Consider the following 15,391-nt stretch of genomic DNA (forward strand, 5'->3'; position numbering starts at 1 on the left):
AGCCGTGTCGTGGCTCCGAAGGACGTATGAACCCGGCTCCATGACCCCGCCTTGCACTAGTGCGCCGAGTATTCCCCGCGTTTCTGTCCTCTTCATCGGGAGCCGTTGTAAGGGCCAGCCAGCAGCCGATCGCACGTGCTGCTGTCCGAGAAATATGCGCAGCAAAGACCCACAGGGTGAATGCACTGTGTGAAAGCATCAAGGAGTGACGTGCAGCCTGCTGTAGCACAAGACCACCGACCTATCCGCCGCATGTATGCGTTGTGTGACCCCAGAATCGGGAATATTGCGGAAATAGACCCGCCCTGTGTGCCGAAACGAAGCGCATATAAAATCAGCGCATGTGCATGCAAAGTCAGCTCAGCAGCGTCATCAGGTCGACTAACAAGGTGCAATGTTTCGAAGAGGGTATTAAGTACATTAAGAAATCACGACTATCTAGATGTGTGAAAACGTCTTCCAACTACAAAAGTTACTCGAGTCAGTCAGACAGGTATTAGGGCTGCCTGTGCTACTAACAGCAAAACGCCTAGTGGTATCATGCCTGCCAATCATCCATCCATCCATCCATCCATACACGCCCCTTTACCATAACCTGTGTGTATTCTCCAACAGAATGTATACTTTAGTTATTGTCTTCGTCATCCGAGAAAAAGTTCAGGATGGCCTTGACCGCCATAGGGCCCAGCCCGTGAGGCGGATAGCAGATATAACTCGGGTCGTCCGTCGCGCCCAGCTTCTCGCGAAACTCGGTCTTGTTGGTGAGCTTGAGCTCAGTTGCAATCGCGTGGTATGCGCGGCTGAGGACCTTGACACGTGTGCCCTTGACATTGTGTCCAGGACTGAACTTGGAGCTGGCACCACCGCCAAAGGTGACGCTTGTAGCGCCGCTTGCTGCGACCTGCTTGAGAGCATGTGTGACGACTTGCTCAATGGAGCCACTGGGTGCGCCAGGGAAGTCCAGAGAGTACTTGACTTGCCAACCGTGGTCTGGCGACAGCTGGGCCATGGTGACAAAAGCAACAATGGTACCATCTGGTGCAGTTGCAACGTGATACTGGCGATGCTCCTCGTCTTGCCATGGGTGAATGTTTGTCAGGTGAACCTGCTTGCCCTTGCGATTCTTCAGCCAATCCTCAACACGAGCATCGACCTTTTGCTTGACATCTGGTGGTGGTGGCGAGCCCAGAGCATAGTCGGTAATCTTAATACCCTCTTTCTCCGCATGGCGAATCTTGCGCTGCACATCAGAGTCCTTGTCGGCAGGGTTGTGTGCAGGGTCGACGCGCTGCTCTCCAGTGACGGAGAATGTGCGCCAGTTGAACTTTGTTGCCAGAACCTCCTCGGCTGCCGATCCTACAAGCAGCCAAAGCGGCTTAAGGTTGCGCTCCTTCTTGATATATCGGAGATAGCCAGACATGGTCTTGAGGTACTGGGATTCGTGGCACAGAGGATCGCCAACAGTGATAGCGAAGCCATCCTGAGGCACGAAACCAACAGCCGCACCAGTGTTTTCGTCTCGCCAGATCTCTGTGCGGGGCTCCAACCACGATGTATTTGTGGCATCTCCGTAGTTGGCGATGAGCTTCTCGATGGGTTGAAAGTCAATCTTTGCGACAGCACGGTCTTGTCCCTCCCACGGAGGGTGCATCGTGCTTGCCTCTGGGTGACGTAGCTGCTTGACGACTGGCTTCTCTGGCAAACTCTTTGGATCGCGAGGGAACATGGAAGCATGGCGAATGTTTCCAAGACCCATCATCAACATGAGGATACGCTCGAGACCAATACCGCCACCACCGTGGGGTGGTGCACCCCACTGGAAGGCCTGGATATACTCTTCCATGGAACTGGGGTCAATCTTGAGCCTGCGCATCTTGTCCAGTAGCATATCAGCGTCGTGGATACGCTGACCACCACTGAGAATTTCTTGACCTCGACAGAAAATGTCGAATGAATTCGTGAGTTTGGGGTTGTTTGGATCGTTCATGGCATAAAAGGGTCGAGCGTTTGCTGGGAACTTGTCCAAGACGTAGTAGTCAGTGCCTAGCTTCTGCTTGATAACACGACCAAGCTGGACCTCGTCCCTGGTTCCCAAGTCTTCATTCTCGTCAAGCTCGTTTCCATCGTCATCCCTCCAACCAGACTCATTCAACATACGAACACCTTCGGCGAATGGGATGATGGGGGTTTCATCAAGCCAGACCAAGTCCTCGTGTGGGAAGTGCTTTTTTATGACCTCAATCTCAGGGCGATACTGCTCATAAATACCCTTGAAGATGGCCTTGAACGTGCGATCCAGCACACGCAAGACTTCATGGTAGTGTTCATCAATCTGCATCTCGAGATCGAGACCGGTGTATTCAGTCAAGTGTCGGTAGGTATTACTGTTCTCAGCACGGAACACGGCGCCAATTTCGTACACCCTGCCAAAATCTGCAGAGATGGCCATTTGCTTGGCCAATTGGGGGCTCTGGGCCAGGAAAGCGCCACGGCCGAAATAGTCAATCTTGAAGACACTGGCGCCAGACTCGGTTGCACCACCTTGCAGCTTGGGGGTGTGGATTTCGATGAAACCCTCCGAGTCCAAGTGGTCGCGGAACAGCCTGCAAATTCCAGACTGAATGCGGAAAATGCCCTGTGATGCAGTTGTCCTGAGGTCGATTACGCGGTTGTTGAGACGAGTGCGGTCAGCAATCTTGACTCGGGTATGTCCCTCCTTGCGTTCCTCCCCGGCCAGCTTGGCGGCTTCAGCGTCGACCTCCGCCTGAGATACTTCGGCTTCGTTAACGTTGAAGGGAAGGTGGTCTGTAACTGAGGCTTCGACGTGCAAAGCGTGGACCGAAATCTCGACGTCGTGGATGGTGGCACCAAGGACCTCGCCCTGCTTGGCCTTGGGTTCTTGAAGAATACCTTTGACAATGACCACCGTCTCTGCGTCGAGATGCTCTGCCCAGTACAGCATGTATTTGGAAATATCTGCGTGCTCCATAAGAACGCCCTGAATGGTAGCGAGCTGCTGGCGGAACATGAGGAAGACAAACTTGGAGCTCATCTTTCTCAGGTGGTGGATGCGGGCACGGAAGACGACTTCCTTGCCAACATCCTTTGCAGAGAAGTCCTGGATCTTGTGGCGAGGCTCGTGTTTCCATTCGCCGGCGTAGCTGTTGGGAGGGATGACACCGTACTTGGCCCTCTGCTCGGGCGTGAGCTCAGCAAGAGCCTGTTGCTCCATCTCCTTCCTACGGCGCTCGAGCTCCATCTCCTTCTCGCGGTTCTGCTTGTAGCGCTCTTCTTGCTGGGCCTGTTTCTCATGCTTGCGCAGCTGTCCGCGGGACATGGGCTCGCCATCGCGGTTGAGGGGCGTATCGTCGTCACTGGAGTCGTTGCCAATGTGGAGCTTCTCCTTGACGGCGCGCATAGGGCTGCTAGCAGAGAGGGAGCTTGAGCGCTGGTGGGAGTTTGCCTTTGCGGATGAGCGGTTGGGGCTATCTGTGTGGCGGTGGAGGATGCCGCTCAGGGAACCACGGTGCTGCCCGTCGAGGCTGCTCCTGCTCTCGGTAGGCGAGGAAGGGTCGTTGCGCTTCAGGTCGGCACTGGCGCGGCCAGTGGGCAGAGTGACGGAAGAGCGCGGAGTGCTGGCGGGTGAGCGTGCTCTGCCATTGGTGTTGGGCGACTTGACGCCGCTCTTGTCGTCGTCGGAGGCAGAACCGCTATGGCCCGGCTTGAGTTTGTCTAGCGCTTTCTTGAGAGAGCCCATTGTTGCAATGGTGCGAGAGCTGTGCCCGTTGTGCGTGGTTAGACTACCTAGGCGCAGAGTGGGGCAAGCCGACGCGGGGGAGATGCTTGGAGAGCAGAGAGCAGGCGGGAGGAGCGACCTGGGGCGTTGAGAGAAAAAAAGGAACAACTGAAGTCGAAGAGCTAGTAGCAGGCGGCAGAGCAGATGCGAAGTTCAAGTATAGCAGCTAGCCGGCCTATGGCGTGACGGGCACGGAAGGCGGAGGGTGAATCGGCTATGACGTGAGAGCGTACGGGCAGCAACACAACAGACTAGCTGTGCTAGGTTCGTCCGGCCCTAGCGCGGCAGAGGCTTAGGACCGATCCGAGGGAAGGCGCAACCCTTGCGCAAGCGTGACGTAGCCGGCACGCTTCTAGACTGCTAGACTGCACCTCTTGTCTGTGTGGAGTAAGAGTGTCGAGTATCCAGAGTTGCACCCACGAGCCCGCGGACTCGAATGACAGCAGGCGTACGTGCGGAACGGAGAGCTGCTGGCAACAAGAACTGGCGACATGGTGGAGTAATAACGCCCGCCAGAAAGCCCCAGGCCACCAGTGTCTTCCGCGACTGTCCGCTGCTACTGCTGCCACAGCTGACACATCTTCCCCATGCGTCCATTGTGCTTCTCCTTGTGGCCAGGCGTGTGCTGACAAGCATTGCTTCGTTGCTTGGAAAACTCTTCGGTCGGGCCTCGACACCCCACTCCAGCCATGCCCCTGCGCCTGCGCCTGCACCAGTCGGATGAGCTGGCTGTACATGTCCATGTAGACATCGTCCATGTAGCCAGGCCGTACAGGATGACGAGCGTCAATGTCTGTCTGTGTCTGCACTTGCCGCCGGGTGAAACCGGCCCTAGTGGCCGTGGTTGGTCGCTTCCTCCCAACTCCCTGCTCATGCACTTTGTCGCCCGCCCCATGGCATTCTCTCCTAAATCCATCCTCCTCGCCCAAACACCCGCCAACACTCAGCCTTCACCTATCCCCTATCATGCACATGGCACAGAAAACCGGTTCCCTTGCGCCGCTGCATCACATGGCAATCGCCAGCGCATACCAGAATCCCGATCAGCCACAAGCTAGCCTACATCGACGATCGTCGTGCTAGAGAACAGGTTCTGCCAGGCACACTGCGTCCCTGGGCATCGCCCTCCAACCGTGCAATCACCCACAGCTCTGCCGGTACCCGCTCTTTTGCCCCCTAACCACCACTCTACTCGGCACATGGCTTTGTCGATATCATGGGCTACTGCACGCCGTGTCAAGCATAAATCATCAATTGCCTCTTAGTTGCGAGCCGCTACTATGCATCAGCTAAACCTATCAAAGACAGCCTCCGTATATGTGCCTGCATTCACAGAGCATATTAATCAAGTATACCAAGTAGGCTCTGGAATCTCGTCCAACAGTGCAAACCGTCCCAATTCCCGATTCTTATATGCGACAGGATCGTGTAGCGTGTGCGTCCTGATATCTCGCCAGAATCGATCCAAGCCCACCTTTTGGCTCGTCGCCTTTGCTCCGGTAACTTCAAACACTCCCGAAGTAACGCGGAGACCAGTGTCTGTTGCGACCACTTTGATGCTTGCCACCCATTCTGCCAGCTCGCCTCTCTCGCGTGCCGTCAGCTTTGCACGCCTGTCCAAATCACCTCCGTAGTTCTGGTAAATAGCGTCGACTTCTTGGCCTGCGCGGTCTGCAAGGGCAGAGGCGGCACGGAGATGGGCATGGAAATTGCCATAGCGTTCGAGAATGTAGAATTCATCCGTCGCCTTTTCCTTGTTCTGCTCGCGCCATTAGCAACACATGTCAGACTTTGTAGGTACTGGTGTGCTTACGTCGCCGCCAAAAGGCCATGCCCGAGTCCCTTTCAAAGTGTACTTGGCAGCGTATTGCTGTGCACCAAGAGCAATGCCAAGATAGAAGTTACTAAAGACAAGCTGGATGGTTGGGAGAAGCAGTGTTGCAAACGGTATCTGCAGCGCGCGTGGGTCGGGTTCCTTCTTCTCAATGTTCCAGCCCAGCGCATCCGCCCACGGCACACGTACGTCAGAGATCTTGACACTGCCAGATTCCGTCAAACGGAGGCCAATGTTGTTCCAGTCATGTCCGAATTGGATGCCAGGTTGGTCTGTCTTTGCAAAGGCGAAGATGTGGTTCCCAGTGTTTTCGTAGACACCCTCAAGAACAGTAAGGTCAGAAACAACGCCACCCGTGTTGAAGAACTTGAACCCATTGAAGACAATGTTGTCGCCATCGGATTTGATGGAAAGATCACTGTCTCTAGGATTAACGGCGCCGCCAATGAAATAGTTGTTCTCGATGATGAGCTTCTGGATGCGATCGGCCTGTTCAGCTGAACCGACAACGTTTGCTGTGGTCGACCAGAGAAGGTGGTAGCCAAGCAGCATGCCAATTGAGCTACGTCAGTTAGTACGCATATTCAAACATATCAAGTAAAACCATACCCATCTGCTTCAGCTACCTTCCTAATCGCTTTGTAACCTTATTCCAAGTCAGTATCGGCTGCTGGTATATCAGATACATGAACTTGCCAACACTCCAAGGTTGACCACCACCACCGTACTGCTTTGGGCCCAGAATTTTGAGAAGTCCAGAGTGCTTGAGCAGAGCTACTTCGGCTCGGGGAGACTTGTTTTCTTGGTCTCGCACAACAGCATCAGTAGCAAGAACGTCGGCGACTGCTTGGGCACGTTCAAGCCAGCCCGCTTCATCTTGCGGAATCGACGACCATGTCTTCTCATACTCGGCATACACAGCCGGGTCTCTAAAGTCGACGTGTTGCGCGTTACCCGCCTGGCCGTTAGTTCCGTTAGTCCCGTTAGTGGCAACCATCGTGTGCGTCTGAGTTGTTGATATCTTCTAGCTACGTGGTGTACAATCTCTACATTCCCGTACATATCTTTATATGCATATTCTTGCTGACACGATTTTGGGATCATACCATATCCCAAACGTATTGCGTGCTATCCTCTCATTTTTTTTTAGACATATGCGGGGGCATGATTCGCTCAATGAGCGGGGCATGGTGGTTATCAGAATGGAGGGGTGTAGACAAGGATGTCCCGCCGAGCTTGTACATGCGTCCAGATCAGGGTTGAATTGTCTGCCGGTACGCAAATGGAGCTAGCGTAGCTTTGATCCCGTAGGGTAGATCGTCAATGTTCTAACACTCCAACATGTGGGCATGGTATTCGGATGCCGATCTTCGCAGCGACGGACAGATGCATCCTTGTATTTGTGCTAACCTAAATGTAGACTGTAACCCCGATAATTAAACTCACCACCGACCCCGAACCGCGTTCGCCATCTAACCCCTCAATCGCATCATCCTCAACCGAGCTTTCCCACAGGCCATCAGTCTCCGAAAAGCTGCACGTCTCCAACGTGCCTCACATTACCCCAACGTGGGGGGTGGTGCTGCTAGCCGCCTACTCCGTCTTCCTGCTCTTCGCGAAGAACCTTGAAGTGTCTCCAAGTGGTAGCTCAACAATCGAGTCCTTTAGCAACAGGGCGAACTCCAGGTACCATCCTATGAAATGGTGTACAAAGTCAGTGTACGACTCATGCAATTAACCGACAACAGGTGCTTACCGGCCAACCCGGACAGAAAGCAGAAAGCCCCACCACCCTTCTTGAGAGCGACTGAGGCACCGGCATGCCCATCTGCTACAGCGAAATAGGATGCAGCGATCAAGAGGAATCCCAGCTCCACAGTAAAGAAGATGATGATGTATACCAAGTTTGTCGGCAATGATGCTACCAGGAACACCAACGCAAAAACCGTCCACACTATTTCTTGTTAGCGGCGCCGTCGCTTCTTGACCGTCTTGAGTAACTGACTGATCATGAAGAATCCGAGAGCATTATTGAGTTCTTTTACGTTATCTCCATATGCCGCCACAATCCCAAAGGATGGAGTCAGGATCGCACCGTAACCGGCGTAGAACAGTCCTTGCCACGAGTCAGCCAACATTCTTTAGCAGTCGGGTAGTCCAACATACCAAAGGCACTAAATACTGTATATCCGAAGCCATTGCCTACGGAGAGCTCCCACTGTGCAGTAATCACCAGGCCTATCTTGATGTTAGCCACATCTTACAAACGCAATATATGCCAGTTACTTGCCAAAGGCGGCCGCGAAGAAGAAATTAGCTACGAAGACATTGTTCGTGGTAACTCCTCGCCATTCCATTAAACTAAACGAAAGTGCCGTCAGAGTCGTCGCAAACACCCCGATTGGAAGTGCCGTCTTCACATCTTAGCAAAATCGTGTGTCTTATGGTTAGCACCACTTACTCCAGAACCCAGTGTCTTCCGGGCGGGAGCTGATACGACAGGTGCCTCGTAGGTGACCTGCCTTTCGATATCAGTATGTCCTGAGCTTTTCAAGTCGGTTGCCGGAGAGTTAGCCATGGCTGTCTTTGTGCATGAGAGGATTCGCGTAATCTCCTGGATCCAATTGAATGCCTTTTGTACTGAACCGAATCGAGCATCAATTGATGTGGCATTAGTTTCGGAGTGCTCGACACTTGCTACCCGTGTGTATTCATCGCGACTGTTGGAGAATGAATGGCGTGATTCGGCCTTACTTGCAACACTGGGTAAGGCTGTGCATCACATTCAAATTTTCATAATCCCACGTTTCTTCGAAATGCACTATATCATCCAAGTCATTACACTATAGCATAGCGTGTACCTTGTTCGGCACTACAATCTACGACAATCACGCCTTCGGCTTTCCAGATTGTCTCATTCTTTCTAGACTTCAGGTCGTTGACATCCAACCAAAGAAGCAGTGGCTGTAAAATAGGCTATCATAGGAAATACTAGGATCCTAGAGTCAAGACGGACTGAATTGGGGCAAGATCGTCAGTGGAGAGGCGGCTATCTATGGACCGGGATTATAGTTCACCTACCTGGTCTAATCCCCCGTCAACCCCGCAGACCTCACGTATGCTTGCATATCACGCAATCTACGCTTATAATGCGCAAATTTGGTCGACAATGCTTTATTCAGGGTCAAGATAGTAGGACGTTTCGTTATAAGACCTTTCGAAATACAATTCGATTATCAAATCCGTTTTTGATAATCATTTCCACGAAACAGACATGTCGCCATCACGCAAGAGACAACGGACAGGTAACATGGACGGAACATAATAATAATAAAAATTATAACTTACAATTTCTTTGCAGAAGTCGAAAGTAGCAGTACAAACGGCACCAATGGACATGCGAATGGAGCAGAAGACAGTTTCACGCCCATAAAACAATTGGACATCAACCAGGATCCAGATCGTGTACTGTTTGCGTGAGCAGCCTCCTGTCGAAATTGAAATTTATCGCATACCCTAATCTTGGGAAATACAGATATTGGGTTCCCAACGTCTCCGGTGGTCTCGTAGTTTCCAAAATAGCCCAAAAAACCAAATGGGACCTCGCATCAAATGTGCGGTACGCCAGGACAGCCGAAGAGTATGGATTCGAGTATGCGCTCACTCAAGTCCGTTTCACGGCATCATATGGAGCAGACAATCAGCACGAGAGTGTTTCTTTTTCCCAGGCCCTATTGCACAGTACTGAACGCCTCAAACTGATTGCTGCTATACTTCCCGGCGTATGGAATCCAACTATTGCAGCAAAGCAGCTTGCGAGTATCGATAACTACAGCAACGGGCGCATTGCTGTCAACATGGTTTCGGGCTGGAACAAGAGCGAATTTGCTGCCGTCGGACAGTGGTGGCTCGAACACGCTGAGCGCTATAGACGCACCAACGAGTTCATCCGCGCACTGAAGGGTATCTGGACCGCCGATGATAATGGTTTTTCATTTGCCGGTGACTTTGTATGTTCCCCATTGCCCTCAAAACTCCAACCCTCCCACTTCACAATACCATTCTTCTTCTTCATTTTGATATTCTAACCTTTCTCCCCACAGTACCAATTCCACGACTACAAACTCGCCCCCAAACCGCTCCAAAAGCCGCACCCGGAAATCTTCCAAGGCGGCAACAGCGACGACGCGCGCCACAACGGCGCAGAGGTAAGCGACTGGTACTTCATGAACGGCAACGACCTAGACGGCTTCCGCGAGCAAATCGCCGACGTCAAGGCTCGGGCCCGAAAGTTCGGCCGCGAAGACAAAGTCCGCTTTGGCGTCAACGGCTTCGTCATCATCCGCGACACCGAAGACGAAGCTATTCGCGTCCTTAGAGAAATCCAGGGCAAAGCCGATGTCGAGGCTGTAGAGGCGTTTCGCGGTGCCGTTCAGCAGGCTGGTGCGAGCACGGCGAACAAAAAGGGTATGTGGGCGAATAGCACCCTCGAGGATTTGGTGCAGTATAATGATGGGTTTAAGACGAAGCTTATTGGGACTAAGGAGCAGATTGCTGATCGCATTTTGCTACTTAAGAGTCTGGGTGTCGATTTGGTGCTCACGGCGCATTTGCATTATGAAGAGGATATTGAGAAGTTTGGTAAGGAGGTGTTGCCGTTGGTGAGGAGGTTGGAGGCGGAGGGGAGGGGGAAAGATGTTGAGGATGAGATTAGGAGGACGGGGCATGTGTATCAGAAGGTTGTGTCGTAGTGTTGTGTTTGATTTTTTTTAGTATCAAAAGTCGCGTTGTGAGGACGTGAACAGTTTGCCTTGGTGGTACGAATTTCCAATTTCCAATTTCCAAAATGGCAATAATGATAACAGAAGCGAGAGAGAGAGAAAAAAAAGGAGAGATGAATGGATACGAGGTACACATGCCTTCGGAGGCAGTAAAACTGATTCCGAATCAAATAGTATACGAAACTCCATATCTCACTCTTACACCCAAAAGACCAAAACTACCAACAACCACTTCCTACATACTCCAGCACCCCAACCCGAATCGTACCCCTCAACAAACAACCCCACTACGATTGCCCCAAAATCCAAATCTCCCCATTACTCGACGTATCAGACGTCATATACAACCTACCCACCCCATCCCACGCCAACCCAGCCGGGCGAAAGCACCCAGAGCTATACCCCGGCCCATTCCCCTGACACTTTTCCACCGCGGGGTTAAAAAACACATCTTGTGCCGCCGTCGTACTAGTCAGCGGTTCCACAGGCGTAATCCCGCCATCCGCACTGCGCTTAAACTTGACAGCCACAAGCTTGAACCCCGTGACGGGCTGGCGATTCCAGCTCCCATGGTACGTAACGTACATTGTCGTACTGTTGGCATCGAACTTGCAGTCGATGGGCGCGGAGTGTGGTTGTAGTGTGAGCTTTGGGGGTGTGGCTTTTTGCACGCAGGTATCGTCGTTGAGGGTGCTGCTGGGGGATTGCGTGAACCAGTCGCCGACTTTGAAGGCTTTGTCGGTGAAGTCGCTGGGTTTCCAGACGGTGAAGCAGGACGGGTAGCCGTACCACGCGTTGTTGGGGAGCGAGACGTCGCCCATGTAGTGGATTTTTTCGCCGGGGTTGTCGTTGTGGATGTCTTTGCCGTTGCGTTTGAAGTCGTCGCCGCTGTTTTCTACGCCCCAGAGCCTATTGGGGTGTTTGTGAGTTTGATATCCCATCAATAAGCTGTGTTGGTGTTGTTGTTGTTTTTTCAGGTAAAATGACTTACATGTTGTTACTGTCGAAGCAGATGCCGACTTCGTTGCGCTGTCCGTAACCGGCATTGTAACCACCACTGACGTAGTTGTATCCTCCACTGGGGACATTTGCTAGATTAAAGACTTTGATTATGGCGCGTCCTGTCTTTGGGTCTGATGTAGGTTGATCAATGTTGGAATTGGAGCCATGAGATACAACCAATAGGCTCGAATTCTGGGGTGCAATGGCAAGAGTACGTGTAAGATGTGAGCCACCATTGTACATGCCTGTGACGACAGTGGTCCGGGTTCCGAGGGTACCGGCTGCGGCATCGTATGGCCAAGCATAGACCTGGGTCATGGAGCTTGCATACAGTGTCTTACCATCGTGACTCAAGGCTATGCCGTGATTGAGGTTACTTTGCGATATCAGCATCTTTGTCGAAGTGACACAGCCATCCGCTCCCATCTTGTGATAGGATATGCCCTTGCCAGACTGTACAACGAGCATGTTACCAGCATTGTCAAACTGAATGCTTCGAGGGCTAGTCATTCCACCAGCAATCTTGGTAGCCTTCCATCCTGCTGCCAGGTTGCCTTGGAATGCAGGATTTCCGGCGCCAGAGCAGGAAGCGGGAATGGTAGCAGTTGCTACTGGCTTCGCAGTTGCAGATGGCACAATGCTTGTCACAACTGTCGTCAAGTCAGCGGAAGGACTAGCTATGGGCCCCGTCAACAGATTAGCCCGAACCAAAGAATCGAAATTATTGATCCGCGCAGCATCGAGATTGTGGATCCATTTGCCCCAGGCTTGATGGACGTTAAAGGCCGAATTGTTCCGAGCCGCATCTTCGACCGCAGAAGTACCGTACGCCCAAGCGAATTCCGTTGTGCCGGTATCGTTCAAAGAGTAGCGAGCATCTTCGCTGTTTTGCCATCCAGTGCATCCCTTGCAGAGAGCATTGACAGTCCAGTGGGTAGTATTTGTCCGGGTCCCTTTGAGGTACGTGTGTTCGGCTCCGTCGTACCCAAGGGGCAGACCGATACCACTATACTGTATTAGGGAGTGCCTATTACAACCTGTAGATTGAGACTCACAAGGCGAAACGAGATGATACCACTCCGGACTGACCGTTTGGCCAAGCAACGCTCAGCGGGTTCCAGACCATGTTTCCTCCCCATGAGAAGCCCACCCACTGATTGGTAACTGGAGCAGTAATCCTGATGATGGCATTGTATGGGTCCGTCACATTCTTGGGGAGCGCAACGCCAAAGGTCATTCCTGTCGCCGGCTCCGTGTATGAAGAGTAACTGATTTTCGTTTCTGCATCATATACAACAGTAGATTGTGCCTCACCTTCTTGAGCAAGTGCTTCTCAGTGTTAGAAAATTCCAGTTTTTGAAGCTTGCGATACTCACTGCACCCAAGAAATAAAACAGCACTTCCAATAATCTGGGTGTAGCGCATACTGGATAGACTTCTACGAATAGAGAGTTGTTTACTAAGCGTTAGCGATCACTGTCAAGAGGGTGTTTTCCAGCCCTTTATGTGATCAATAGTAATGACGGCGGTAACAACAGAGAGCCACATGATACCACGCTTCCACATCATCCGTGCGCAAATATGCCATCATTCTTTTTGTATATCATAAATGAAAATGTTGAAGACATCCACGGTGGACCTTCGACTGACCAATCTGCGGCCCCGGATCTGTGATCTATGACAACCTAGTTTCACCAGACTGGTTGATCTGGGGCGTTTGGGCGTGCTCGACAGGTTTCAGCCTGAGTATTGTGACAGAATACATCAATTCATTGGTAGCCACTGGTCTTTGGTAGTATAAAGCTGTGTGGTGCACGCTGGAGGCTATTAATTTTGATGAATCCAACCATCAGCTTGATCTGGAATCATATTTGCGCTACTCGGTATTCGTCCATACGGTCTTAATGAGCTGTGCTAAGCTTTCCAAGTCGATAAAAGAGACACGGCAGTTGACACGCGAGGCGGGGCTGTGATGCTCAATAAGTGGGGAGTTTCCATAATAGTGGCTGAACGTTGGTGTGGTGGATCTCGCATTCTTCCATATAACCCGAACCCCCTGGCTTGCACCGATTGTGGGGAACCTATCAGGATATCAACAACTCCGTAGCACATTCACAAGATCGAGAGAACCAAATCGTATCCGAGTTTGAAACTTGAGCATAAGTAGACTGTATCAATGCGGGGTGACCAGAGGGAGGAGATATTGCTGAAGCAGTACATTTGCAATTCCATTTACGGTTACGGCCTGTGGAATTTGGATATAGAACAAGAAATCCCACCGAGAATCCCGAAATCCATCGAACTTTCAACCCGAATTTCCCAGATCAAGCGCGCTTGCTTATAAAGGCATTTCCAAAAGTCCAGAGGCCAAAAGTCGCCAGAATACTCAATCCGATAGGTAGAGGCTTTCCAGACTTGATTGCGCGCGGGATAGAGCTACCAGCCAAGATGACGGAGGCGAGAAGAGCGAGTTCAACGCCATAGGCAGCGCGGCTATTGACACGAAGGCCACCGAGGATGTACTATTATGAATGTTTAGATGTTTGATTGAAAGATGAGGCCACGAGATTGGCAAGGGCAAGAGCGCGTACCAGTAAGCCGACAGTGCAACCAGCTGCGATTGAAGGCACAGATCCAGTCCTGACGTATCCGGTAATTCCACCTCCAGCGGTGAGGGTACCGAGGACCAGAGCAATGTTTCCGAGAGAGCTCTATATCTTCCCATCAGCATTTGTTTCTCTCTCAAGCACCTGACTCGTATATGACGAAGCCAAAGGAATCGCCAGAACATCTACTTACCATGATTGCTTTGTATGAACAAGAGACCGGTACGGGTGTTCCAATGAAATGGAATTGGGATAATGCAATCAGTGGATTTCGCGATGAAAGCTTCAAGGAACGCAGCGACGCTTAAGTATCAGTACAATGGGTGTTTTTGCGGGGAAAAGCGGACATCCGAGCACACCGAAGCCCGGCGCGAATGGAGCAAGGCCATTGCCCTCGTCGTAATCCCGCCCTCAGCTCGGGCCAACCACGAACATCTGGCCTCAAGCTTACCTGTGTACCACCCACCAACGACCTCCATCACCCGCAACCCATACACGCCCAATTGCACGCAATAGGGCCGCTCGTCTTTCCGCCAGACCTTCCCTTTTTCTCTCGTTTGAAAAACAACAACAAACATAGAATATAGACCATGGCACCAAAGCAACGCACACCCGGCACCGTAGACACGCCCTCGGCACCTGCACAAGCAGCATCCTCGCGCCCCAGCAAGCCAAACACGACCAACAACACGAGCGCCGCAGCAATCACACAGGGAATATGGGATAAATACGTGACCAAGACTCCGCAGCGAACAAAGCTCCTCGACATCTTCCTCGCCTTCCTCGTCGTAGTCGGCGCCCTGCAATTCGCATACGTAGTCGTTGTTGGAAACTTTGTACGTATTACCCCTTCTCCTCAGACACAGCAGTGCATGCAGAGAGCACAAATAGAATGAAAGAAAGCTGACGAGACGCAAATAGCCATTCAATGCTTTCCTATCCGGCTTCAGCGCAACAGTCGGCCAATTCGTGCTCACGGCTTCGCTGCGCATCCAGACAAACTTGGAGAACAAGGAACATTTTGCGAGTATCTCGCATGAGCGTGCGTTTGCGGATTTCGTGCTAGGGAGTCTATTGTTGCACTTTTTCTGTGTCAACTTTATTAACTAAGGGGAGAAGGAGATTATTGGATGACGGGTGGGGGGGAGAGAAAGAAGCGAAACACGATTGCACGGAGGTTTGATGAAAGATTGCGGCTCTTTATTTTTTTTAGAGAGAGAGATGAATGGGGCTTGGAAAATGGGCGTTTATGAACAAAGGGTCTATTCAAACAAGAAAAGAAGAAAAGCTCCGTGTATCGAATATATATTGTAAGAGTACCACAAAACTAACCCTCGGGGATTTCAGTTCAACAAACTGGTAGACCGGGTCA

The 15,391-nt window shown here is 51.7% G+C and overlaps 8 protein-coding genes across 8 annotated transcripts; 2 read left to right on the plus strand and 6 right to left on the minus strand.

Moving 5' to 3' along the window:
- Window positions 1-625: 625 nt before the first annotated feature.
- Window positions 626-3,757, minus strand: COCCADRAFT_7647 (uncharacterized protein; the record flags this gene model as incomplete). The annotated part of the gene is made up of 1 exon (XM_007717217.1): window positions 626-3,757. One exon carries the CDS (start codon window positions 3,755-3,757, stop codon window positions 626-628), a length of 3,132 nt encoding a protein of 1,043 aa, XP_007715407.1.
- Window positions 3,758-4,056: 299 nt separating this feature from the next.
- Window positions 4,057-4,533, minus strand: COCCADRAFT_104302 (uncharacterized protein; the record flags this gene model as incomplete). The annotated part of the gene is made up of 1 exon (XM_007717224.1): window positions 4,057-4,533. One exon carries the CDS (start codon window positions 4,531-4,533, stop codon window positions 4,057-4,059), a length of 477 nt encoding a protein of 158 aa, XP_007715414.1.
- A 608-nt stretch (window positions 4,534-5,141) lies between these two features.
- Window positions 5,142-6,627, minus strand: COCCADRAFT_39468 (uncharacterized protein; the record flags this gene model as incomplete). The annotated part of the gene is made up of 4 exons (XM_007717225.1): window positions 5,142-5,555; window positions 5,610-6,192; window positions 6,240-6,276; window positions 6,327-6,627. 4 exons carry the CDS (start codon window positions 6,625-6,627, stop codon window positions 5,142-5,144), a joined length of 1,335 nt encoding a protein of 444 aa, XP_007715415.1.
- Window positions 6,628-7,223: 596 nt separating this feature from the next.
- Window positions 7,224-8,208, minus strand: COCCADRAFT_39469 (uncharacterized protein; the record flags this gene model as incomplete). Its single annotated transcript, XM_007717226.1, has 6 exons — window positions 7,224-7,324; window positions 7,387-7,584; window positions 7,636-7,746; window positions 7,797-7,872; window positions 7,952-8,044; window positions 8,092-8,208. 6 exons carry the CDS (start codon window positions 8,206-8,208, stop codon window positions 7,224-7,226), a joined length of 696 nt encoding a protein of 231 aa, XP_007715416.1.
- Window positions 8,209-8,904: 696 nt separating this feature from the next.
- On the plus strand, window positions 8,905-10,381 carry COCCADRAFT_104321 (uncharacterized protein; the record flags this gene model as incomplete). Its single annotated transcript, XM_007717227.1, has 4 exons — window positions 8,905-8,935; window positions 8,992-9,106; window positions 9,166-9,640; window positions 9,734-10,381. 4 exons carry the CDS (start codon window positions 8,905-8,907, stop codon window positions 10,379-10,381), a joined length of 1,269 nt encoding a protein of 422 aa, XP_007715417.1.
- A 317-nt stretch (window positions 10,382-10,698) lies between these two features.
- COCCADRAFT_104328 (iron reductase domain protein) lies at window positions 10,699-12,838 on the minus strand (the record flags this gene model as incomplete). Its single annotated transcript, XM_007717228.1, has 4 exons — window positions 10,699-11,320; window positions 11,403-12,419; window positions 12,469-12,742; window positions 12,790-12,838. The coding sequence occupies 4 exons, from the start codon at window positions 12,836-12,838 to the stop codon at window positions 10,699-10,701; spliced, it is 1,962 nt and encodes a 653-aa protein (XP_007715418.1).
- An 899-nt stretch (window positions 12,839-13,737) lies between these two features.
- On the minus strand, window positions 13,738-14,611 carry COCCADRAFT_39472 (uncharacterized protein; the record flags this gene model as incomplete). The annotated part of the gene is made up of 3 exons (XM_007717229.1): window positions 13,738-13,935; window positions 14,005-14,124; window positions 14,609-14,611. 3 exons carry the CDS (start codon window positions 14,609-14,611, stop codon window positions 13,738-13,740), a joined length of 321 nt encoding a protein of 106 aa, XP_007715419.1.
- COCCADRAFT_104295 (uncharacterized protein) lies at window positions 14,610-15,129 on the plus strand (the record flags this gene model as incomplete). Its single annotated transcript, XM_007717230.1, has 2 exons — window positions 14,610-14,855; window positions 14,941-15,129. The coding sequence occupies 2 exons, from the start codon at window positions 14,610-14,612 to the stop codon at window positions 15,127-15,129; spliced, it is 435 nt and encodes a 144-aa protein (XP_007715420.1).
- Window positions 15,130-15,391: the final 262 nt, after the last annotated feature.

This window comes from Bipolaris zeicola (genome assembly GCF_000523435.1).
Source record: "Bipolaris zeicola 26-R-13 unplaced genomic scaffold scaffold_170, whole genome shotgun sequence".
NCBI lineage: Eukaryota > Fungi > Ascomycota > Dothideomycetes > Pleosporales > Pleosporaceae > Bipolaris > Bipolaris zeicola.